General features: G+C 45.9%; 2 protein-coding genes across 5 annotated transcripts in view; one reads left to right on the top strand and one right to left on the bottom strand.

Moving 5' to 3' along the window:
- Positions 1–2,677, top strand: part of AAMDC (adipogenesis associated Mth938 domain containing) — a 57,945-nt gene extending 55,268 nt beyond the window's left edge. For all 3 annotated transcript variants that reach the window (XM_068266768.1, XM_068266767.1, XM_068266766.1), the window contains exon 4: positions 920–2,677. In XM_068266768.1, coding sequence (XP_068122869.1) covers positions 920–1,060 — 141 coding nt within the window. In that variant the 3' untranslated portion in view covers positions 1,061–2,677. The remainder of the gene's footprint in view (positions 1–919) is intronic.
- Positions 2,678–24,107: 21,430 nt separating this feature from the next.
- Positions 24,108–26,890, bottom strand: part of INTS4 (integrator complex subunit 4) — a 41,871-nt gene continuing 39,088 nt past the window's right edge. For both annotated transcript variants that reach the window (XM_068266764.1, XM_068266765.1), the window contains exon 24: positions 24,108–25,186. In XM_068266764.1, coding sequence (XP_068122865.1) covers positions 24,993–25,186 — 194 coding nt within the window. In that variant the 3' untranslated portion in view covers positions 24,108–24,992. The remainder of the gene's footprint in view (positions 25,187–26,890) is intronic.

Raw genomic sequence — 26,890 nt, 5'->3', positions numbered from 1 at the left:
CTGCTACAGTTGGTCTTCGGGTGACTGGGGTTTAAATGCTGGAGAGGGGCAGAGCCACGGCCTATCTGATTTGTTTAATTTCTATGGGAATATACAAATTATTGATGCCAAGGACCCCAAATCTCACAAACTTAGTCATTGAGTGTTTATGCGTTACGGTTAGAAAGTGGGTGGAGCCCACACCAGTCAAATACATACCCGGGCAACGCCGGGTCATCAGTGGGTGGAGACAAATACAAATTTCACTGGGAAAATGTAAACTGCAGCCATTCTTACATTGTTAATGGCAGGGTTTTTAAACTTTGCACAGTCGGTCACTGGGTGACTGGGATTAATATTCAGAAAAGTGGGTGGAGCCTACAAAATTAGGCTCCACCTATTGCTTTTCAAGGGGAATATTTACATTGCTGCCATTCTTGCACTGTTAATGGCACAGGCCTCAAACCTGGTACAGTTGGTTATTGGGTGACTGGGGTTCAAATTCAGAAAAGGGGGTGGAGCCACAAACAGCCAATCTGATTTTTTTTCATTTCAATGCAAATTGATACCAAAGACAGCAAAGCTCACAAACTTGGTCATTAAGTAATTGTGTGTTAGGGTTAGAAAAAGTATGCAGAGCCAACACCAGCCAAATACATACCTGGGCAACGCCGGGCAATTAGCTAGTAAATAATATAAATGTTTGTTGTCTTGTATTCATCTTGTATCATACTGCAAAGGATGCAGTGTTAAAGAACCTGTGAGGCTGTGTTTTCAGCATCACAATGCTGCTGTATTGTTTGCTAGTCCCATAATGGTAGCGCTAAGCAGGTGCACCCAGTTACAGTTCAAACCACACCGCACCCCTACCTCCCCACCTCTGGATAAATTGCATTTTGGCTGGATCTCAGCTTTTTCTATTTTTATTTCTTCCATGTAGGTGCCAGCTTCTACTCTGGATTACATCAAGTCCCAGGGCATCGATGTGCTGGTCTTCCAGACAGAGAAGGCTGTGAAGGAATATAACAGTCTGGCTGCACAGGGAGTCCGGGTGGGAGGAGTCTTCCATTCCACCTGCTGAGTCACTGGGATTAGGGAGGGGCATCCATGTGAAGATTGATATCTGCCCTGCACCAGATACGATGGTAGGAACATCTGGAACTAGCGATTGGACGAATATTGCAAACAAATGTTTGTGGTGGATCTCATTGACTTTAATGGCAGAGAAACTATTAAAACCTTTAGGGCATATTTTCAGTGCCACAGAATATGTTGGCACTTTATAAATCAATACTAATATTTGCAACCACAATTTTTATCCTTATAAAAAGGTGCCAATGTCCAAACAAATGGGGGGGGGGGGGTAATCAATGGCTAAATTCTCTCTCCCCCTCCCTCAAAAAAAAAAAAAAAGCATGCAGAGGATTTTTTGTAATGTGAACATGAGAAATTGTTGCAACTTGCTTGTGCAGTGTGAAACTTTTTTCAAGTAGTCCAAATGGAGGAGTGAAATAAAGCTGTCACAAAAGCTAACCATATACCAGTCCCTACAGAGAGAATATAAACTGGCCCCATATTAGGATTTGCCTCTCAAGAGTTTAAGATTTTCCAGATTGTCTAAACTCTACAGAGTGCTCACTACCTCGAAATCCAGGCTGGTAGACAGACAGACGTGCAAACCCAGGGAGGAGAGACTGTGCCAACACTGAGCAGAAGACCCTTGAGGATGAGAATCGCTTCCTGCTGCACAGCCCCAAATATACCGCAATCAGGGATACCTCCTTCTAGAAATTGATGGAAATATTCCCAGACTTTTTTACACATTAGCACAGAAAACTCTACATTCTACTAGAACAGTGATCTGTAATCTTGGCTCTCCAGCTGTTAAGGTAACTACAAGTTCCAAAATGTATTTGTCTTTCTGAATCATGACTGTGGCTGTAAGACTCCTGCAATGCATTGTGGGACTTGTAGTTCCTTAACAGCTGGAGAGCCAAGTTTGCAGACCATTGTACTAGAAGAGGCATCCACACAGTGACAATCGCTGCACACTATGTAACAGCATGCCACAGACAGAGGAGGAATCCACTGTGACAATTAGGCCTGAACGATTTTAGTAAAAAATTAAGTGAGCGATTTCTGTCTGAAATCAAATTAGGTTCTTGATTTCCTTCAAATCAAGCTTTGTTCCTCCTCTGTCGCCCCTCTGTGTCTCTCTGTGGCACCTCTGTCCCCCAAGCTGCGACAGAAAGTATGCCGTGCACAATAGTCGGCAGACAGCGATAGAGGCCGGCCAGGGTTGGGTTTGTGCGGAAGGTATGTCCTACACTGCCGATGCTGCGGGCCGCACTCGCCGGGACTTGGGGGAAGTATGAAACCGCTTCTTCAAACTTCCCCATGCGGAAATTACATCATCGTGATACTCACCGCTTTGACTATTCGGAAATTGTGATCTTGGTGATCGCGATTTCAGTTTAAATTTGATTTATCTTTCAGGCCTAATGACAATCGCTGCACACTGTCACAGCATGCCACAGCCTGAGAGAAGCATAAATGAACTGTAAACCAAAAAAATGTCCAAACTGCTTAGCCATTGTCTCCCCTACCCCACCCCCTTCCTTCCATGTCCTACTTTCCCCTTGCTTTGGTAATGCCTGTATGAATCTTGATCATACCAATAAAGCTATTTTTGATTTTATTTTTTTTATTGAAGTACAGCGTGGTCAGAATTTATGCTGTTTGCGCTGTGTGGGTCTTACATCGTTGCATAAAGACAGTGATGTTATGTAAATACTTTGTGACAATGTCAGGTGATAGTAAATGTTTATAGTATAGTACACTCACCCTATTGTAGCACAGTGAGGGGTTGTAACAGTTATGTAGCCACACAATACACTACATGGGTAATCTACTATAAACTCCACAAACCACTAAAAAAAAAATTACAGCAGGCTCAGAACTCTAGACTTGAGTGAGACTTGGGGTCCCTAATAGGTGAACTGCAAGGAGCGGAACACCTATGGAAGCAGCTACACAGCATTGGATCACACAGAACCGATCGCTGTAATAATGGTGCAGGAGATTTGGGTGAAGCTGGCTCCACCATAGACCGTAATAGGAATTACAGCTAAAGTGGAGACTAGTGAGTCACTTCGGCGCTGTCAGAAAACAGAGCTGTAAGTTACTTTTTAAGGCCGCTTTCACAGTGGGACGTAATAAGTCCCACGTTATAAAAAATTATAACGCAGACTAATGCACAGCAATACAAAGTCTGTGCGACATTCACAGTGCACATGTTGTGTCATGTGTAACAATATTTTGAAAGTGCTGCATGCTGTGCGTTTAGCAATACATTTGCTGTGTTATGTGTGTTGCACATGCTCAGTAATGTGTTTTTTTTGTTTTTTTTAAATGTAACGCATGCGCCATTTTCGTTCCATCAGTATGCATAGATGACAGGACATAGTTGGTCACTAGATGACTGGGATTTATATTCCACAAAGTGAGTGGAGCCTACAACAGCCAATCAAAATTCACCTATTAATTTTCAAGTGGAATATTTACATTGCTGCCATTCTTACACGCTTAATGGCAGAGGCCTCAAATTTGGTCCAGTCAGTGACGGAGACAGGTTTAGAGAAAAGGGGCGGGCCACAAGCAGCCAATCAGATTTGTTTAATTTCAGTGGGAAAATGCAATTATCGATGCCAAGGACCCCAAAGCTCAAACTTGGTCATTGAGTGACTGTATGTCAAGGCTAGAAATAGTGGGCGGAGCCAAAAACTCACTTTTTACATGGGAAAAAATAAACTGCAGCTTTTCTTACACTGTTAATGGCAGGGTTCTCAAACTTCACACAGTTGGTCACTGGGTGACTGGGATTAATATTCAGAATAGTGGGTGGAACCTACAACAGGCAATCAAAATTCACCTATTGATTTTTCAAGGGGAATATTGAAACTTCTGCCATCCTTACACTGTTAATGGCAGAGGCCTCAAATCTGCTACAGTCGGTCATTAAAGAGAAACTCCAACCAAGAATTGAACTTTATCCCGATCAGTAGCTGATACCCCCTTTTACATGAGAAATCTATTGCTTTTCACAAACAGACCATCAGGGGGCGCTGTATGACTGATATTGTGGTGAAACCCCTCCCACAAGAAGCTCTGAGTACCGAGGTACTTCTGGCAGTTTCCTGTCTGTGAACCCTGTTGCATTGTGGGAAATAGCTGTTTACAGCGGTTTCCAACTGCCAAAACAGCAAGCAGCAGCTACATCACTTGCCAGCAGTAAAAATGTCACCAAGTAATAAATGTCAGAATATAAATCAAGGATTTAAAATATTTTACAATGGGCAAACACTGACTAAATCATTTATACATAATTATTGTACAAATGAAGCACTTTTTTTATTACATTATTTTCACTGGAGTGCCTCTTTAAGTGAATGAGGTTCAAATTCACTAAAGGGGCAGAGCCACATACAGTCAATCAGGTTTCTTTGTAACCTTGCACAGTTGGTTACTGGGTGACTGGGATTAATATTCAGAAAAGTGGACAGACCCTAAAAAGGGCAATCAAAATTCACCTGTTTTTGAAGGGGAATATTAAAATTGCTGCCATTCTTGCACTGTTAATGGCACAAGCCTCAAACCTGCTATAGTTGGTCATTGGGTCACTGGGGTTCAAATTCAGAAAAGGGGGCCAAGCCACAGCCAATCAGATTTGTTTAATTTCACTGGGAAAATACAATATTGATGTCAAGGACCCCAAAGCTCACAAAATTGGTAATTGAGTGACTGTGTCCAGGTTACAAAAAGTGGACAGAGCCAAAAACTAATTTTACTGGGAAAATATAAACTGCGGCCATTCTTAAAGAGGAACTCCAGTGAAAATAATGTAGTAAAAAAGTGCTTCATTTTTACAATAATTATGTATAAATGATTTAGTCAGTGTTTGCTCATTGTAAAATCTTTCCTCTCCCCGATTTACATTCTGACATTTATTACATGGTGACATTTTTACTGTGGGCAGGTTATGTAGCTGCTCCTAGCTGTTTTGGCTGTTAGAGACAGCTGTAAACAGCTAATTCCTGTCTGTGAACATTGTTACATTGTGGCAGTTTGCCCAGAGTACCGCGGTATTCAGAGCTTCTTGTGGGAGGGGTTTCAGCACAAAATCAGTCATACAGCGCCCCCTGATGGTCTGTTTGTGAAAATCATTATTTTTCTCATGTAAAAGGGGGTATCAGCTACTGATTGGGATAAAGTTCAATTCTAGGTTGGAGTTTCTCTTTAAGGTGCGTACACACGCACGACAGCAGCCGATGGGTCCGTCGGCACCTCCCGCCGGGCAGGTTTTCATCAGACTGTAGTACGTGTGTATGCACTGTCGGCAGAATGATAAGGGTGTTCCTGAACGATCCGCCCGGCGGATCATTCTGGAACAGCCTTATCAGTCCGCCGACAGTGCATACCCACGTACTACAGTCTGATGAAAACCCGCCCAGCGGTGCCGACGGACCCGTTGTTGGCTGCTGTCGTGCGTGTGTACACACCTTTATACTGTTAATGGCAGGATTCTCAATGTTTGCCCAGATGATCTCTGGGTGACTGATTAATATTCAGAGGAAGTGGGTGGAACCTATAATAGCCAATCAAAATTAATTTGTTGATTTTCAGGAGGAATATTTAAATTGCTGCCATTTTTACACTGTAGCAGGTTTGAGACATCTGCTATTAGCAGTCAGTCATTGGGTGACGGGTTCAAATTCATAAAAGGGGGTGGGGCCACAAACAGCCAATCAGATTTGTTTCATTTCACTGGGAAAATACAAATTATAGATGCCAAGGACCCCAAAGATCACAAACTTGGTCATTGAGTGACTGTGTGTCAAGGTTACAAAAAGTGGGCGGAGCCAAAACAAATTTCTTTGGGAAAATATAAACTGCAGCCATGTTTACACTGTTAATGACAGGGTTTTCAAACTTTGCCCAGATGGTCACTGGGTGACTGAGATTATTTTGGGAAGTGGGTGGAGCCTATAATAGCCAATCAAAATTCACCTGTTCATTTTCAAGTAGAATATTTAAATTGCTGCCTCAAACCTGCTACAGTTGATCATTGGGTGATTGTGGATCTGCCCCTCTCCAGCATTTGAGCCCCAGTCACCCAATGATCAACTGTAGCAGGTTTGAGGCAGCAATTTAAATATTCTACTTAAAAATGAACAGGTGAATTTTGATTGGCTATTATAGGCTCCACCCACTTCCCAAAATAATCTGTCACCCAGTGACCATCTGGGCAAAGTTTGAAAACCCTGTCATTAACAATGTAAACATGGCTGCAGTTTATATTTTCCCAAAGAAATTTGCTTTTGGCTGCGCCCACTTTTTGTAACCTTGACACACAGTCACTCAATGACTAAGTTTGTGATCTTTGGGGTCCTTGGCATCAATAATTTGTATTTTCCCATAGCAATTAAACAAATCAGATTGGCTGTTTGTGGATCTGTCCTTCTCCAGCATTTGAGCCCTAAACAACCAATCTGATTTGTTTAATTGCTATGGGAATATACAAATTATTGATGCCAAAGACCCTAAAGCTCACAAACTTGGTCAATGAGTGTTTGTGTGTTAACGTTAGAAAAAGTGGGTGGTGCCAACACCAGCCAAACACATACCTGGGCAAAGCCGGGTCATCAGCTAGTAATGTAATAAAAAGTGCTTCATTTTTACAATAATTATGTATAAATGATTTAGTGTTTGCCCATTGTAAAAGCTTTCCTCTCCCTGATTTACATTCTGACATGGTGACATTTTTACTGCAGGCAGGTGATGTTACTGGAAGTAGCTGCTGCTTGCTTTTTTGGCAGAAAACAATACAACGGGGTTCAGACAGGAAACTGCCAGGACCATGGTCCTCAGTGTTTCCTGTGGGAGGGGTTTCACCACAATATCAGCATCGAGAGCCCCCTGATCCGTTTTGTGAAAAGGAATAGATTTCTCATGGGAAAGGGAGTATCAGCTACTGATTGGGATGAAGTTCAATTCTTGGTCACGGTTTCTCTTTAACAAACTGTTTCCTTGCTCAGATTATACCTCTGACACTGCAGCTGTCCTTAGTAGGTGTTGGGGCTTCATATCAGACGTGCTTGCGGATTTGAAAATTCTGTTGAATCAGATGAAAAGTGGTGCTGCAACATGTCTGCCCAATCAATTTCGGGTTAAAGTCAGTGGAATGCATTGATCAAGCATGCTGGAAAATCTTGACCGTGCGCACCTGGGTGTGCAGCAATAATGGTGTTTGATATTGTGATGACCAATGGACCCCCTACGTGTAAAATGTCCTGTGCTGTGCTAATTCTCACCTGTTTCACTGGAGCGACTCATGGCATCATCCACTGTAACTTTCCATTACAGAGTGCCTATACCACGTGGCACCAGACACATGTGTGTCATCATACAAGGGCAGCGGGAGCCACACCAGCGGGACAGGTGAGAATATACACAGCTCGGGCACCAAGGGGGCGGCCGGGCAACCAGTGGATGTGATGTCACAAGCCTGATTCCTGAGAGATTTCATCGGGAATCAGGCTGCGGTCTATGGGCAGGCAGAAGATCTGCCATGAGACAGATCTCTCTCAGATCGAATCTGATCACAGAGATCTGTCTCAGGGCCTTTTTCCATTACACAGCTGAACCGCAAATCGCTAGTGATTTTTAAATCGCTAGGGTTGCTACTTTATCCTAGAAATCATGAGAAGTATTTTGCACTATAGTGATTCGATTTACTTTCTGGAGTGATAATGTAATGCAAATGAAAAATCTCAATCACTGGCGTTTGTCATTGCTAGTGGAAAAGGGCCCTTTTGGTCGATCTGCCCATACATACAACAGGAGATGACACACCTGTATGTCCGCACTGAAGACTCCTGATCTCCTGCAACAGGTATTTGCGATTTGTACATTTTGCACACTAATATTAATGTCACAGTGTTTATTTTACAAAAGGCATACAATACACACTAGAGTAGCCATAAGTTACTGGATTAAAACTATCAGAATCATATTTATTTTGCCAAATACAGAAAGAGCTATATTCGGAATTATTTGTGGTACACATGGCATAGACATAGTATAAGAAGACAAGATACACAACTATAGTAACGGTATACATGACAGACCCAGGTTGTTAGTGAGAGTCGTGCCGAGGAACCGTACGGATGCCACCCTAGAGACTTCGGTACCCCCAATGAGTACAGGTGGGAGGGTTGCTCCTGAAGTCTACAACTAGTTCAACAGTCTTTGTGGCGTTGAGTACTAGGTTATTGTCTCTGCACCAGTTACAGATTCTCTCGACTTCACTGCGGTACTCATGCTCTCCATTGCTTCCAATAAGGCCGATGATAGTGGTGTCATCTGCAAACTTAAAGCGGACTCAAACCAAAAATGTTTTTAATTCAAAATATTTAGTTGCACCACTCTGACACAGACAAAGATAAATAAACACCCAGCCTTTGCGGTTTCTCACGAGGTATTGTGTGCAGCACCCTGCACTAAGAAACATCCTTGATAGCAGGGGCGCCTGGAGGCACAGGCAGTACAAGCCGTTGCCTGAGGCGGCATGCCTATCAGAAGGCGCCATCTGATGTACAATAACATTACATTTTTAATAGCTCTTCTTCACCTTGCCCGCAAGAGCTGACAGGCGCGCTTTCAGGCTCCTGTTTCCACTCTGTGAGCCAGCCCCGCCCCCCCCACAATTCACTGTACAGCGGGCGGATGGGGAAGAGCCGAGAGGATTCTTTTCTGGAGTCTGGACAGCCCGCATCATAAGCCACGCCCCCCGACGGCGTTAGCCCCGCCCCTCTGCCTCCACCACAATGTACTGCACATCGGCAGGTGTGGGAGAGGATCCATGCTGGCCAGCTACATCGAGCTAAGCTCCGCCTCCCGCTCGTCACAGAAGAGAGCAGAGCAGGACAGTCCAGAAGAAGTGAGTAGAGATGGGAAGTTCGGATCTTTTCAATGATCCGGATGATTCGAATCGGATCATTGAAGAGATCCGGATCTTTGATCCGAATCTCGGATCATTTTACTACCAGAAGCATTCGGGGGTGAAATGAACAGCAGGACAGGTCTGTGGACAGGAGAAGGGGAGGGAGTGGACACACAGAGAAGGGGAGAAGATGGACAGAGAAGGGAGGAGGGACGAGCAGAGAGCAGAAATGTTTGCACGTAATACCCACATGCTGAAGTCATATGCTTTACATATATTTCACCTATATGTTCATCTGTACACTTTGAAAGAAAAGGTCGCACAGTGAAAGAAAGCATTCCCAGAAGATAAGTGCAGCTGGTTAGTGCGAGTGCAGGAGGATCATATTATGCTGCAGTCACAGTGCCTGCAAAGTTACTGAGCTGTGCTGAGCCAAAAGCTTCCAATGTGATCACTGTGCAGCACTACGGAACAGACAGCCTATAATGGGCAGCACATTGCAGCCAGTATGTGTGCTCTACACATATCTGGCAGTGGCACCCATGTCCCCTCTCTCTCATCTACCTGTCCCTGGCTCCCATCCAACAGAGCGATCCAACAGAGCGATCCATCTCTGCTCTGCCTCCAGGACCCCGCTGCCCGCTGAGAGGGGGCGTGTCGCTCCTGGCCCCGCCCCTTTTGCGATCCGAATCACTCATTTTGATGATTCGGATGATCGACTCATAAAATAGATTCGGATCAAAGATCCGAATCGTTCATGATCCGGACAACACTAGAAGTGAGTAGCAGTCACTACCTCTCCATCCTCTCTGCATCAACCCTATGCTTCACATCTCTCCATCCTGCCCAATGTGCAGACTCCATTTATCTACACCAAAATAACAGCCTCAGACTCAGCCAATTCTCACACCTTCTTCCCAACCTTCAATGATGAACTGCTGTTACCCACCTGCTGCCTGCACCCCTAATCAGCCCTCCTGCTTTTATATAAACCCCCCTCCCCCAGCAAACCCCAAATTCTCTCACCAGCAGCAACCTTATTCAATTTTTACACTAAACCTGAGTTAAAAGATATACTTAAAAGATATACTTTACCTGGAGGATGTATAGGCTATCCTTACACTTTCAGCCTCTGTACTGTGTCCGGCGAGAACAGTGCCATAGGCTTATATGGGCTAGCGTTTTTTAAAAACCGCTAGCGTTTTACGATGAGCGGGAATCACGTGATTCCTGCTCAAATGTGAATGGAGCCTTAGTAAACTAGCTGCAGCGTGTGCTGATCCCTGCTGCCTTCAGTATGTACAGTATAAGCTGTTACTCTGTGCCTGTACTGATAGTAAACTAGCTGCAGTGTGTGCTGATCTCTGCTGCCTCCAGTATGTACAGTATAAGCTGTTACTCTGTGCCTGTACTGATAGTAACTAGCTGCAGCATGCTGATCTCTGCTACCTCCAGTATGTACAGTATAAGCTGTTACTCTGTACCTGTACTGATAGTAAACTAGCTGCAGTGTGTGCTGATCTCTGCAGCCCCCAGTATGTACAGTATAAACGGTCACTTTGTGCCTGTACTGATAAACTAGCTGCAGCGTGTGCTGATCTCTGCTGCCTCAAGTATGTACATTATAAGCTGTTACGCTGTGCCTGTACTGATAGTAACTAGCTGCAGCGTGTGCTGATCTCTGCTGCCTCCAGTATGTACAGTATAAGCTGTTACTCTGTGCATGTACTGATAGTAACTAGCTGCAGCGTGTGCTGATCTCTGCTGCCTCCAGTATGTACAGTATAAGCTGTTACTCTGTGCATGTACTGATAGTAAACTAGCTGCAGCATGTGCTGATCTCTGCTGCCTCCAGTATGTACAGTATAAGCTGTTACTCTGTGCATGTACTGATAGTAAACTAGCTGCAGTGTGTGCGGATCTCTGCTACCCCCAGTATGTACAGTATAAGCTGTTACTCTGTGTCTGTACTGATAGTAAACTAACTGCAGTGTGTGCGGATCTCTGCTACCCCCAGTATGTACAGTATAAGCTGTTACTCTGTGCATGTACCGGTACTGATAGTAAACTAACTGCAGTGTGTGCGGATCTCTGCTACCCCCAGTATGTACAGTATAAGCTGCTACTCTGTGTCTGTACTGATAGTAAACTAACTGCAGTGTGTGCGGATCTCTGCTACCTCCAGTATGTACAGTATAAGCTGTTACTCTGTGCCTGTACCGATAGTAAACTAACTGCAGTGTGTGCGGATCTCTGCTACCCCCAGTATGTACAGTATAAGCTGCTACTCTGTGCCTGTACTGATAGTAAACTAGCTGCAGTGTGTGCTGATCTCTGCTGCCTCCAGTATGTACAGTATAAGCTGTTACTCTGTACCTGTACTGATAGCAAACTAGCTGCAGCATGTGCTGATCTCTACTACCCCCCAGTATGTACAGTATAAGCTGTTACTCTGTGCATGTACTGATAGTAAACTAGCTGCAGTGTGTCGTTCATTTCTATCCTCAGTATGTACATTATAATCAGTCACTCTCTGCTTTTTAGTAAACCAGTGGCATTGTGTGATGATCCATACTACCTCCAGTATGTACAGTATTAGCTGTAAAGCCTGGTTCACACACATCAAATTTGTATTCACCAATGTAACGACTTTCATGTAGTATAAGAGCTCCTCTGTTCATAGTATGCAAAGTCTGTTGGCCCTCATACTACAAGAAGATGGAAAAATTGGTCAGGGATTGGTCAATCAAAATTGTTAATACATGAACCAAAAGAAACCTGTGTGGATTCCCTTCTCGGGGAGGGGAGACTGTTGTCTAATTACTTTTAAGGACACTCTATCTTACTAACTTGTGTTTATAGGAGGAAACTCAGGCCCAGATTCTGCATTACCACATGCCACTTTTTTTTGGGGGGGGGGGGGGGGGGGGCGCAACAGATTTTCTTGCCTGGAGTGACAATAGGGCTAGAGGCACCCCTGCTTGATAGACACTAGTACTTATTGCAGAGTGATCCGGTGGTTGGACCTGTCGTGACAACCCGCCCTGAACTGACTTTTAGGAGAGCGAGATCATTGAAAGATGGATTGGTACGTAGTCATTTTTCTGGGTTGGATCCCAGGAAACATTGTTCCACCCTGGGTACCTATACATGTGGAGGCTGTGACTATTGTCAATATGTTCGGGTGGGAAAGGCTTTTTGCATACCTGGGGGCAGGAGAGTTTGCTTGTCCCATTTTGGTAATTGTAAAACAATTTTGGTAGTTTACATTCTGTTGTGCCATTGCGGCGCGTTCTATATAGGTAAAACGAAGCGAACCCTAAGAGAACGCATGTCAGAACATATAAAAAGTATTGAGAAGGGGGACGCGGACTCTCCTGTAGCCAGGCACTTCTCCCTCGAGCATGACAATAGCACTAGAGGAGTTAAATTTATGGTTCTTGATCGCATTCATCCAACAATCAGAGGGGGCAATCTAGATAGATTGCTCCTAAGATGTGAATCCTGATGCATCTATAGGTTACAGGCCCTGGAACCACCAGGCCTGAATGAATATATGAGCTATGCCCATTTTCTGCCTACTTGATTGCCTGTGTGTGTTCTGGCACTATGGGGCGTATCGTTACTGTCCTTGTGCCTGGTGGGGCCCCTCTGGACATTCTTTTCTACAAATGCCCTGGGTTTAAAAATTTTCCCCGCCCATAGGAGTTGGGTTGGGATTGTTGAAAGCCCTATAGTCTTTTTTAGAATTATAGTTGGGGTGTTATCCCTACAGTTTCCTCCTTGTTCAAAAAACAATGAGGAACAATATTTTTGAGCGTCAGGAGCGCGGTCTTTTTTGGGCAATTCTTTCTACCACCTATTGTTGTTGGGATGTTATAAGGGTTTATATATTAAACCATAGTGTTGCCTATTTTCTTTATTATGGCAGATCATTGATGCATGGGGTTTGGGGCCAGTTCTATTACAGGCCAGCTGGCTGGACGAATGGTGGGTAGGATTCTCGAGTGAGTTTTCTACACCGAGTTTATCAATTTTTGCTTCCCGCCTTGGCGGGTTAGACGCTACCTTCTGTGGCGCTACACGGGCGGTTTTGCATCGGTGGGGTTATCCCTGCCATTCTGCCTCTATCCACCTGCCGTTTGTCCACTGGGTTCCTGTTGTTTTGCTCATTCGAGCCCCTCCCCCATATATCCATGTGCGTGATGACGTGCGGATGTGAGACGCTTGATGCTGCGATTGGTGTTAGTCAGTTTAAAGGTTGGAGAACATGACGTTGGCAGCCATACCCCTTGAGAAAGCCGGAAGCCGGCGAAACGTCGGGGAGAGCTGCCAACCTCCTGCATGGGACGCCACGCCACCCCGACCTCCGCCATCACCCACGGAGACTCGTCCAACGGCCTCCATCCACCTGCTCACACGGACACATTGATGGATACTAGTGAGCCATCTGAAATCCGGTGCCACTCCTGGTAGATCGCGGATTGCTTGATTGCCTGACATCACTTAAGAGGCGCACACCAGTGGAGAGTCCTCTTCCGTATTGGTGAGACAAGCTGTACATAAATGCCATGTAGTTGAGCTATGCAGTTGAAGGCGTATGTGGAGGCCATAATCGATGCATTGGAGGTTGCCTGTTGCTGGTCGTTGCCCATTATTGCTGGACACTTGCACCATTATTTGAGGCTTATGCTGCTGCATGCATCTTGCTTGACTCTCATGGGCGAGTCTTTATGTGCCTAACCATTTTGCTTTTTTGGAAGGAATAGTGCATAGACTAACAATCATCTACTGCATGCTCATCTTTACCTATCCTTTGGCTTCATCTGGCATGTTATGGTTGAGACCTACTTTACAACTACATTCACTACTGCTAATGCTGCTGGGTCCGCCATAGGATTATCCATACAGTAGGTGCCGGCGTGTGAATGGTGTGCTAGTGTGGTTGCGGTTGTGTCGTGGCGGGGTGGCCATCCCATGTGTTTTTTTATATGTTATAATTTTTCCACTGTTTCAACAATTAATAAAATTTGTTACATTTGAGATATTGAGCTTTACGTCTTGTATTGGCTAAAGCAGTACATGCTCCACCATATATTTACACGGCCCCTATTGTGATTATTATAAATAAACACTCCTTCAAGCCTATGAGCATTTCAGTGCATGCTTTTCACCCTTCTCTTTTCATAACTAGGGTTATACAGGTGGCAGCCATTAGCAATTCCTCCTTTGCTGGACACCATCTACTCCACCAGTTTGCCGGATTATTTGCCGGCAATATGAAAGGAAGGGAGAGGTTTCTCCAATAAATGTAAAATATTTTATATTTGTCATCATGCAGCTGAAAAAAGGCTGCTATTTATTATTATAATTTAGAAAATAGATTTTATTTCTGAAATCTTGTATTTTTAGTTTGGGTCCACTTTAATGACTTTTTCACAGAGTCTGTGGATGATATGCAATTGTTGGTATAGAGGGAGAACAGTAGTGGTGACAGTACACAGCCTTGTGGAACCCCTGTATTAGTGGTTCTAACGCTGGAGTAGCAGTTGCCGAGCTTCACCTGTTGCGTTCTGTTTGTCAGGAAGTTCTTGATCCATGCTCGAAGGGTGGGATCTAATCCGAGCTGCGCCAGATTGGTGAGCAGGATGTCTGGGCAGATCGTGTTGAACGCTGAGCTAAAATCCAGAAACAGGATCCTAGCGTAGGAGGAAGGGTTGTCTAGGTGCTCAGTGATGTATGCCAGGCTGCCATTGATGGCGTCCTCCACGGATCTGTTAGCCCTATAAGCAAATTGGAGCTGGTCGAGGTGGGTGTCCGTGAACCTCTTCAGGTGGGCAAGGACCAGCCGTTCAAGGAGCTTCATAATGTTGGAAGTTAGGGCCACTGGTCGGAAGTTGTGCTCAGTGCTGCCAGGTTTTTTGGGGACTGGTACAATTGTGGACCGCTTGAAACAGGAGGGGACTGTACCGTCTGATAATGACCACCCGAATAAGGAGGTGAGCACAGGGGCTAACTGATCAGCACAGGTTCTCAGGCAGATTGACGACACTCCATCAGGGCCACAGGACTTCCTGGGATTCAGCTTACGGAGGTGCCGGAGTACCTCTAATTCATGGACAGCAACAGGAGCCAGGGCGCCGAGTACACCCGAGGAGGGGGTCACCTTGCCCGTGGCTGTTTGGTCCACAAGCGGGTTTGGTTGTCGGTCGAATCTGCAGAAGAACTCATTGAGCTCCTCCGCCAGCCGAAGGCTCGGGGTCACAGGCTGAGATATGGGTTTGAAGTTCGTGGCTGCTCTCAGGCCCTTCCATACCTCACGTGTATTGTTTGATTGGAGGCAGAGCCCCAGCTTGTCAGAGTATGCCCTTTTTGCTGAACGCAGTTCTCTTTTCAGTGCGTACCTGGCCTCTCTGTATTCCTCAGGGGAGCCAGACCTGTGCGCTTCCTCTTTGCGTTTCCGAAGTCGGCGGAGCTTGTCGTTGAACCAGGGCTTATTGTTGGGGAAGATCCTGAAGGTCTTGGATGGGATACACGCTTCTTCGCAGAAGCTAATATAGGAGGTGACATTCTCGGCCCATACATCAGGGGAGGGTGTCTCCAGGGTCGACCAGTAGGTGGTGTCAAAGCAAGCTTGGAGCTCCAGTTTTGCCTCGCCTGTCCATTTTTTGATGGTAGGCTTAGAAGTGTCTAGGAGCCTCCTGTAAGTGGGGATCAGGTGAATTGTGTTATGGTCGGAGTTACCCAGGGGGGCACCTTGGATGGCCTTTTAAGCGTTCTTATGGACTGTGTAGCAGTGGTCCAGGGTGTTAAGGTTTCTGGTAGGGCAGGTTATGTGCTGTAGCGGGGCATCTCCTGTCGTAGGTTTGCCTTGTTAAAGTCGCCCAGGATGATGAACAGGGCCTCCGGGAGGGCAATTTCCCACCGCGAGATACAGTCCGAGGGTTTGCAAGGCAGTCTTGGAGCATGCATCGGGAGGGATGAAGACCCCCGACGAGGACAAGGGAAGAGAACTCCCTGGGCGAGTACTGAGGCCTGCAGTTTATGGCCAGAAACTCGACATCAGGGGTGAAGGTTTTGTTGAGAGTGGTGATGTTGGAGCACCAGGAGGTGTTGATGTAAAAGCAGATGCGCCCCCCTCATTTTCCCAGAGAGGGCTACGTCGCGGTCTGCTCTGAGGAGGTTATAGCCTGGTACATGTAGGAAGTTGTCGGGGGTGCTGTCACTCAGCCAGGTCTCGGTAAAACAGAGAACAGGGGTGTTTTTGCTGATCTGGGGTTTGCTTCCAAGTAGGAGGAGCAGCTCGTCTAGTTTGTTGGAGAGTGAGCAGACGTTTGCGAATAGGATGGCAGGGACGGGAGAGCGTAGACCTTTTCTTTTGAGTCGGACCTGGGCCCCGGCCCTCCTTCCTCTGTGGCGGCGTTTGTTCGGTGCTCGCTTGGAGACTAGGTGATTGGTGTGGGTGGTGACAGCCTCCCACAGGGCGGAGCCCCATGAAGCCTTGGGGCTGTCCAGGGGTTCCCATTTAAGGAGAGCATCTCTGGATAGGGTGGCAATATATTGCAGCCATTTCGTGCCCATGGTACAGTGTGCCCCAGTAGGAGGTGGAATGGAGTACTGGCGGGGGGCTAGTGCTCCCACCATGTATAGGTGCCCTCAATATAGGTTGCCAAGCATAGTTGCCCCCAGTATAGGAAGTCAGTTGAAGGTCTCCATCCCCCCCATAGGTAGCCAAGCGTAGGTGCCTCCAGTATAGGTAGCCCGCTATAGGTGTCCCCAGTATAGGAAGTCAGGTGTTGGAGCCCTCAGTAAAAGGTAGCCAGCTATAGGTGCCCTCAGTATAAGAAATCAGGTGTAGGTGCCCTCAGTATAGGCAACCAGCTATAGGCGCCCCCCTTGGAAGCTGGCGCCCTGAGCGACTGCTCCGGTCGCTCATATCAAAGGCTGGCTATGCTAGCACGCTCTTTTGCGCACTCACACATGAACAGTACAGAGCCGCCCGTCTTCAGGAGCATTCAGGCTCCTGAAGTTTCCCGCGGCAGGGACCGTGAGAGGAGCGGGAAGGCTTTATAGGACCCTGAGCTTTCCATCTCCTTTGGTAAGTGTATCTGGTTGATACAATTTTTTTTTTTTTCCCCCCTTTGTATGTCAACATTAGCTTTTAACCATTTAAACCTTTTGGACATAGCTGCTACGTCCAAAAGGCTGCTTCCCCGCGGCTGATTGTGAGCAAATAAAATATGTGGGTTTTAACCACCCTGGCGTTCTATTAAGATCGCCAGGGCGGCTGCGGGAGGGTTTTTAAAAAAAAAAAAAAACTATTGGCTGCATGAAAGCCCACTAGAGGGCGCTCCGGATGCGTTCTTTTGATCGCCTCCGGCGACCAGAAGTAACGCAGCCTTCCTTGTTTCGCTTACCTCGTCGCCATGGCGACGAGCGGAGTGATGTCATGGACGTCAGCCGACGTCAGCCGCCTCCGATCCAGCCCTTAGCGCTGGCTGGAACTGTTTGTTCCGGCTACGCTGGGCTCAGGCGGCTGGGGGGACCCTCTTTCGCCACTGCACGCGGCGGCGATCAGGTAGCACACACGGCTGGCAAAGTGCCGGCTGCGTGTGCTGCTTTTTATTCCATGCAAATCGTCCCACCAGGGCCTAAACGGCAGCCTCTGGCGGTAATGGACGAGCTGAGCTAGTGCATACCGCCCGGCTGGTTAATTATGGTAGCCTGTATTATTTTAAAGCTATAATGGCTGAAAACTGATAAATGAATTCTCAAATTTTTTTTTCTTTAGTAATCCTGTTAAAATGCATTTAGAAAAAATAATTCTTAGCAAAATGTATCACCCAAAGAAATCCTAATTGGAGGTGGAAAAAGCAAGATATACTGTAGATCATTTCATTGCGATAAGTAGTGATAAAGTTATTGGCAAATTAACCACTTCAGCCTTCAGTGTTTTTTCATCTTATGCATCTGAGCAACTTTCAGCTCCCATTCATTCGCCAATAACTTTATCACTACTTATCACAATGAATTGATCTATATCTTGTCCTTTTTTCCACCACCAATTAGGCTTTCTTTGGGTGGTACATTTTGCTAAGAATTATTTTTTTCTAAATGCATTTTAACTGGAATATTTAAAAAAATGGAAAATTTATCAGGTTTCAGCCATTCTAGCTTTAAAATAATACATGCTACAATCATTGAAACCTACACATTTTAATTGCCCACTTGTCCCAGGTATTTCACCATTTAACTTATGTCCCTATAACAATGTATGGCGCCAATATTTTATTTGGAAACAAAGGTGCATTTTTTTTCAATTTCCGTCCATCACTATTTACAAGCTTCTAATTAAAAAAAATAATTGCAATGTACTCTCTTGACATGCATATAAAAAAACGTTCAGACTCTTAGGTAACTATTTGTTTGTTTCTTATTTAATTGTAATTTTTTTTATCAAATTTTATTTGGGGTTTTTTGGAATGGAGGTGGTAAATAGATAATTTTAAATGTAATTGTGTATATTTCAAAAAACAAAACAAAAAACAAATACGGTATGTAGATGTAGTTTTAATATTTGGCCACAAGATGGCCTCAGTCATTTTTTTTTTATTTTTTTTTTTTTTGTTTGTTTTTCATCCTGTAAGCGAGTGCTCTTGCTTACAGGAAGTGAAAAGAAGAGACTTAGAAAGATCGTGGCTTTTCAGAGAAGCAGTCAGTCTTTCATACGGGGACTTAGATCAATTAATAGGACCATTCATTGATCTGCGGGGTAACGGAAAGCGGCAGGAGGGTGAGTGGCCAGCAGCAGTTAGTGCAGCCTATCTGGACGAGTATATCCGTCCAGATAGACTGAAGTGGTTAATGGGAGGTGAAAATTGCTCGGATGCATAAGGTGAAAAAACACTGAAGGTTGAAGTGGTTAAACTTCCAATACCTTATTACCAAGTTCCACATTTTCTATAAGCTGAATTTAACTTCCAGGTGAGATTTGGCTCGTCTCTGCTCAATGACTTCTTTGAAAACAGAGCTATACCCAGGAATTCAGCTTTATAGAAGTTATTAGCCAACTTCAGCAATAGTTGTCACAGGTCACTGATCTTGTACCGTTTGGCCCTGCCCACTTCCCGCCATGTGGTAGGAGAAGCCCCAAAGTGGGGTGAGCATTAGGGCAGAATGGTAAGTCTGCAAACTGACATTTAATAGAGGTGGTAACTAAACAGATGCCCCAGGCTTCTAAATTCCAAAGCAGTTTTTCAGAGTTTTATTAACACGTTAAAAAAAAAGATATTTTACTTGTAAATACTTACATTCAGAAAGCACAGTGTCAAAGGCAATACAACATTTTCAGTAATGTACATAGAGGTCACATGGCAGACCAATAAGTTAAATGTTTACACTCTGATTCATTTGGACAGGTCTAAGGGCTCATTCACACTGCCTCCGTTTTAGAGTACTGTAGCGCAACGTACTAGCGCTGCGCTTTGCTATGGAAGAGAAAGTCCATAGACTTTCATTGTACCATTCACACTGCACGATTTCATGTGCTGCGTTACGTGTCAAGAGACCTCGTAACGCTTGACGCATTGAAGCGCATGCGACATGGACTGCAATGTTTGTCTATGGGCAGCGCAAATAATCGTACAGTGCATGCGACTACAATGCGGTACAGCAGCCACGCTATGCTAATTGTACTCCCAGAATTCAACTTGACAGCTTCCTCTGCGTCACATCCTTTCTGGACGACAGAGAAGCGTGGAGGAGGTAGCGGTGCCGCTGTGGGGAGAAAAAATACTGCGTCATAAGGATAATGGGGCCAAAAAGTTACTTCGATGTGGATTTTTTAAAAATAATCATGAAAGAAAATCATAGGACACTTCTGCTCATCACTGATTGGCTACTGCTTCAAATGCTAGATTTTTCAAATTTCTCAACGCAACGCATACAAAACGCATATAAAATGCATGACAATGCATGAAGACTCAACGCAGGAACTTTCCAAAAACGGATGGTGTGCTGCACACGATATGCAGTGTGAATGAGCCCTAAAGCAACCATGAAAAAAATGTTAAATTTAAAATTCACATGTACACAAAAGTTTATTTCTCCCAGAGGAAAACTAACTACCGTATATACTCGCAAGCAAGCCGAATTTTTGACCCCCCAAAAGTGAGCCAAAAGTTGGGGGGTCGGCTTGCTTGCGAGTCATGTCAGCGTAGGCCAGCATTTCCTACCCCCGGCTTATATGAGGGTCAATAATTTTTTTTCCTGGTTTTTCGGGTAAAAGTTGGGGGGGGGGGGGGGGTTGGCTTATATGAGGGTCGGCTTGCTTGCGAGTATATATGACATTTTTCCTAAGTAGCCGTCACTTGCAGTAGGTAGTAAAAATCTGTCAGACCCGATAGGCTTAACTAGTCTATCTGCTCTTGGATGGGTTCCCAGTTACGTCCTTTATTCTTTTAAAAAAAGCATTCCCTGTTAAAGAACTAGACAAAGATGCCAGCAAGCCACCCTATTTACTGCAGACTAATTTGGAAGTTGACTGAGCAGTAAGTCCAGGGCCGGTTTTAACATAAGGCACTGTAGGCACCTGCCTACAAGCTCCTGTTGATGGAAAGGCGGCTCAATCCCCTCCCCTAATGCCTCCCTTCTGCCTTATACAGAGTCTCGAGTGGATTGTAAATGAGAAGTTACTCACCCAGCTCTCAACATCCCACTGATGAGATTTCCCTTCAATTGGGGCACCCCTAGCTACTTGATACTGAGGGTACCTCTGGCTACCTATGACAGGATAAGGGAAGTGAGGGACAAGTGGCAGCTGGGCCAGCCAGCACACTTGTGGTGCGCTTCAGCAGGGGTTTGTAGATTCATGGAGGGTGAAGTCTAGGGTGCCAGGACATCTGTGCCTATAGGCTCCTATGTTGTAAATGCGGGCCTGAGTAAGTGCTTTTGAAAATAAAGAAAACTAGAATCCCCCATGAAGAGATGGACCAGTCCAAAACCGGTCAGATATCTACTACTCTCTGTAAACAACAGCAACACAGAAAACATTTCTAGTGCATTTCACATCTTATATGTATGTGTAGACTTTTAACTTTGCTTATTTTTCCATAATGGTCCTACAACCCATCAGCAGCTTCAAACTAAATTTTTCCATGTGAAAGCTGATGGTGCATTCTAAGCCACTATCGGCACATCTCGTGTAGCTGCCTAGTGCAGCCATACAAGTGGGCGGCAGGGAGCAGTAATATTCTGCTCCTCCTCCACCAACGGCTCTGAACTTCCTGCAGGTCTTCTGGTTCCTGCTCACATGATATGACGTGTAATCAGGAGACCATGTCAGCATTACAGCTCCAGCTAGTGGTGGAAGAGGGGTGATGGAAGACTCCCACTTCTACCACCAGGTGGCGCTTTAACGCTGACACGGTCTCCTGGATTCCGATCACGCTTCCCAAGCGGCAGGAAAAATTCGGCCCTGCAGCCAAATAAATATTACTTTATTTGGCTGCTAAAGGGTTAACAGAAGAAGGCTGCCTGGATGCTGTTAGCACTTGCTCCACCGCTGCTCCATCCCGCCTTCACAACTGACGAGAAGAAAGGACGATCTCGGGCCACCTTTATGGGAAATGAATGCTGCTGTGTACAAACCTCCATTGGAGAGCAATAGGGGGGCCAATAAAAGAGAAATAAAATGAAGCACAATTAAGCTACAGTACGCTTGTTCAAAATACTAAGTAAATAAAATGCACATCATTTTGTTCTGCACCCGAAGCAAAAAACAGGTGTTGCCTATGGAGAGGGAAGGTTCCGGATCCCATAGAGCCTTCCCAGTCATCTCTCTGTGTCCTTGTCCCAATTCTCTGTGTCCTTGTCCCACTGATGTCCCCATGATAAAATGATTTGACCTCCAGGTTGAATACGTCTTCGAACCTCCTAGAGCTGCCTACTTCCAAAGACACGTAGGTTTGTACTGCGCACGTGAATATGGGGCTCACGCATACGCAGTCAGTAAGGATGCGTCGATTTCTCCCAGAGTAAAAGGCACTATAAATTACTTTTTTTTCTATGTTGGTGTCCCTACCAGTAGGTAGTGAAAAAAAGTTTTGGACTAGTTCATCTCATGGGGGATTCTCAGTCATTTCTTTATTTACACTTACTGAACGGCAGTTACTTTCTTCCAAAATAGAGTGCAAATAAGTGGGGAGGGTGGCAACCATCATTGTATAGATTATTTGCATAGAGTGCTTTTGTAAAGAATAAAAAGGAAATAGTGAGGGTCTCCTATGAGAAGATGAATTATTCCATAGCCCGTCAGATCTGTCAGTTTTTTTACTACCTAATGTAAGTGACAGCAACATAGGAGAAAGGTTATTTAAAGCGCCTTTTACAATTTGTTGACGTGAGAGTGGTCCTTTAAGGGTTGGCACAAATTGCGAGGGTGTGTAAACTCCAGGCTCCTGATCCAGAGGTGGCCATAAGTAAGGTATTAGAAGTCTATGGCAGTTTTAAAGGGAAACTGAAGTAAGAGGTATACGGAGGCTGCCATATTTATTTCCTTTTAATCAATACCAGTTGCCTGGCAGCCCTGCTGGTCTATTTCTCTGCAGTAGTATCTGAATAACACCAGAAACAAGCATGCAGCTAGTCTTGTCAGATCTGACTTTTAACCACTTGAGGACCCACCCTTTACCCCCCCTTAAGGACCAGCGCTGTTTGTTGGGATCTGTGCTGGGTGGGCTCTGCAGCCCCCAGCACAGATCAGGTTGCAGGCAGAGCGATCAGATCGCCCCCCCTTTTTCCCCCCTATGGGGATGATGTGCAGGTAGGGTCTGATCGCTCCTGCCTGCAGGCATGTTGCGGGGGTGGGGCACCTCAAAGCCCCCCTCCGCGGCGAAATTCCCCCCCTCCCTCTCCTACCTTTCCCCCTGGTGATCCGGGCTGCACAGGACGCTATCCGTCCTGTGCAGCCAGTGACAGGACGTCCCCTGTCACATGCCGGCGATCCCCGGCCGCTGATTGGCCGGGGATCGCCGATCTGCCTTATGGCGCTGCTGCGCAGCAGCGCCGTACAATGTAAACAAAGCGGATTATTTCCGCTTGTGTTTACATTTAGCCTGCGAGCCGCCATCGGCGGCCCGCAGGCTATTCACGGAGCCCCCCGCCGTGAATTGACAGGAAGCAGCCGCTCGCGCGAGCGGCTGCTTCCTGATTAATCAGCCTGCAGCAGGCGACGCAGAACTGCGTCGCTGGTCCTGCAGCTGCCACTTTGCCGACGCACAGTATAAGCGTGCGGTCGGCAAGTGGTTAAAGTTTGAAACACCTGATCTGCTGCATGCTTGTTCAGGGGCTATGGCTAATAGTATTAGAGGCAGAGGATCAGCAGGGCTGCCAGGCAACTGGTATTGCTTAAAGAGGAACTGTTAGGTATAAGGTCTCAGAGAAAATAAACACATATATCAGTAGCTAAATATTGGCTGTACTTACATTACATATGCATTTCACTGTCCACGTTTGGACTTCACATAATTTTTATATAGTATATGCAGAGAATGATGCTCCTGACAGCTCATGGCAGGTTCCATGTTTGTCTGTCTCCTATGAAGCCAAATGTGTCGTCATGTCCTGCCTGCTTCCTGATGATTCCACTCACAGAAAAGCTCCTACTGAATAACAGTACTGTGCAGTGAATATTAATTAGCCATGTGGCTAGGAACAATAGCGGACTCCTGCAGTGTACTCTGCCAGGAGATTTATCAGTGCTGTTAGCTGGACATGCTGTTGTAACTTGAGCCTACTTCTCACTAGCAGCCGAGGGGAGGGCCCCAGAATGCTTTGCTGTATGGTATGCGTCCTCTCGTCCTTTTTATGGGCTTGGGAATACAGAGCCTTGCTGTTCAGCACACATCACAGTAAGAGAAATTTTTAACTTCAGTATTGCCTTTTTGACTTCCTTCTAAACTGTTTAACACAGGAGAATAGAGGTTTAAATTAGCTTTTGCAGCCTGACAGTTACTCTTTAAAAGGAAATAAACATGGCAGCCTTCATATACCTCTCTCTTCAGTTCCCCTTTAAAGCGGACCTAAACCCAGGACTTCTGTCTGCTCTCAAAGATAAGCAATAGCATAATAACCTTTACAGAAAAACATTTATTTGTTAGAGCCCACAGAACTCCTACTGAGATTCTTCAGGGTGGTTAATTCCTGGTTTAAAGGACAACTGTAACACGAGGGATATGGAGCCTGACATATTTATTACCTCTTAAACAATACCAGTTGCCTGGCTGTCCAGCTGATCCTCTACCTCTTAATATTTTTAGCCATAGCCCCTAAACAAGCATGCAGCAGATCAGGTGTTTCCAACATTGTTAGATCTGACACGTTTCACTGCATGCTTGTTTCTGGTGTGATTCAGGCACCACGGCAGCCAATTAGACCAGCAGGAGCTTCCAGGCAACCAGTATTGTTTAAAAGGAACTGAATATGGCTGCCTCCATAGACTTCTCACTACAGTTGTCCTTTAATGGGAGCACAGAAAGGAGTTAAATTCCTGTGTTTACCTATAGCCTGTCTGAAAGGCACACCCAGCCACAGTTCAGACAAAGTGGACAGCTCAAATTACAGTGCCTCATTACTAGCAGATAAGGGACAGGCTTTTATCTCTAAATATAAACGGGGTGGCTTTCTCTCTCTTTTTTTCTTCTCTCCTGTAGAAGACTCCTCTTTAATGGTAACAGAAAATTGCCACTACAGCCTGTAGGGGGCACTCAGGAGCTGAGAAGATGTGAGGATCTGGATACAGCACAGTACTAGGTTTACTTCATTCCTCCATCAGAGAGTTGAGTTCTGTGCAATCTCTCATCTTTTAGCAGCAGTCCCTCAGTAACAATGACAAGACACCATCCAGTGAGATGTGACCACCCACAGACAGAAGGAGGCGATTGCTGCGTGCTTATCAATGTCGGGAGTTTGTGTTTCCCAGTAACCTCTCTCTCTGCACACATAGGTCTATACATTATCGCCTGGCAGGTTTGGGCATCAGGAAGACTTTGACAGGCTTGCTGAAGGGGATGGTGCCGTCTGTAGTGTTGTCCATGGCAGGCAGGCCCTCTGTGCTCTCCCCCCACGCAGGCTTACACGATCGGTTCAGCACTTTGCTGCGGCTCGAGCTGTAGGCGAGCAGAAGGCGGACTTCAATCTGACACGGCTCTGAGGATAAGGAGGAGAATGAGCATGGAAAGTCATGCATGAGAATATATAATAATCATTTCTATGCAGTTGCTGTCCTAAGATGTATGCTGCTCCACATGCGCAGTACCATACTATGCAAAGAGATTTCCCATTCTGATAGGCTGCGGGCACAGCCACGCCTCCTACACTCCCCAAATGTCGAGGGTATGGAGGGGACTGTCTGATCTACCTCGAGGGTATGGAGGGGACTGTCTGATCTACATCTGCGCCAACCTGCAGCCTTCCAGTCACGCTGCTTCACAAGATTTGTATATTCTTTCTCGGAAACCAGCGGGGTGTTTTCAGTCTCTCACAGGGGAAGTCTGTTGCTCTGTGCCCTGACACTGTCATTTTATAATACTCATATGCAGATGGAACAAAGGAATATGGCTGGTTCCAAAGGGCAACTAGTAGCTTCTCCCTGTGCAGAAATAGAGGCTGCAGGTCCTCCTTGTGAAGAACTATTGGATGCAGCAGGTCCCTACTGTGAAGGACTATTGGAGGCTGCATGTCCCCCTTGTGTAGGACTATTGGAGGCTGCATGTCCCCCTTGTGTAGGACTATTGGAGGCTGCATGTCCCCCTTGTGTAGGACTATTGGAGGCTGCAGGTCCCCCTTGTGAAGGGCTATTGGAGGCTGCAGGTCCATTGGAGGCTGCAGGTCCTCCCTGTGCAGGGCCATTGGAGGCTGCAGGTCCTCCCTGTGCAGGGCCATTGGAGGCTGCAGGTCCTCCCTTTGCAGAACTAATGAAAACTGCAGGACCTCCCTGAGCACGGCTATTGGAGGCTGCAGGTCCTTCCTTTGCAGGGCTATTGGAGGCTGCAGGTCCTTCCTTTGCAGGGCTATTGGAGGCTGCAGGTCCTTCCTTTGCAGGGCTATTGGAGGCTGCAGGTCCCCCTTGTGAAGGACTATTGGAGGCTGCAGGTCCCTCTTGTGAAGGACTATTGGAGGCTGCAGGTCCCCCTTGTGAAGGACTATTGGAGGCTGCAGGTCCCCCCCAGTTTTCATTAGTTCTGCACAGGGAGGACCTGCTGCCTCCAATGGCCCTGCACAGGGAGGACCTGCAGCCTCCAATGGCCCTGCACAGGGAGGACCTGCAGCCTCCAATGGCCCTGCACAGGGAGGACCTGCAGCCTCCAATAGTCCTTCAAGATTCAAGATGGATTTATTCGCCGTGCCGTACTCGGAATTGCTTGTGGTACACATGGCTTTAGGCAAAGTACACAACAACAGTATTACATAAACAGCTACAAATTACACATACTGGCAACATTAACAATACAATACACTTTAAATGTATTGTATTGTTAATGTTGCCAGTATGTGTAATTTGTAGCTGTTTATGTAATACTTTTGTTGTGTACTTTGCCTAAAGCCATGTGTACCACAAGCAATTCCGAGTACGGCACCACCGTACTTGGCGTATAAATCCATCTTGAAGGACTATTGGAGGCTGCAGGTCCTTCCTGTGCAGGGCCATTGGAGGCTGCAGATCCTCCCTGTGCAGAACTAATGAAAACTGCAGGTCCTCCCTGAGCACGGCTATTGGAGGCTGCAGGTCCTTCCTTTGCAGGGCTATTGGAGGCTGTAGTTCCCCCTTGTGAAGGACTATTGGAGACTGCAGGTCCCCCTTGTGAAGGACTATTGGAGGCTGCAGGTCCTCCCTGTGCAGGGCTATTAGAG

The sequence above is a fragment of the Hyperolius riggenbachi genome, chromosome 2 (genome assembly GCF_040937935.1).
Source record: "Hyperolius riggenbachi isolate aHypRig1 chromosome 2, aHypRig1.pri, whole genome shotgun sequence".
NCBI lineage: Eukaryota > Metazoa > Chordata > Amphibia > Anura > Hyperoliidae > Hyperolius > Hyperolius riggenbachi.
This window is presented reverse-complemented; position numbering and strand designations above follow the sequence as displayed.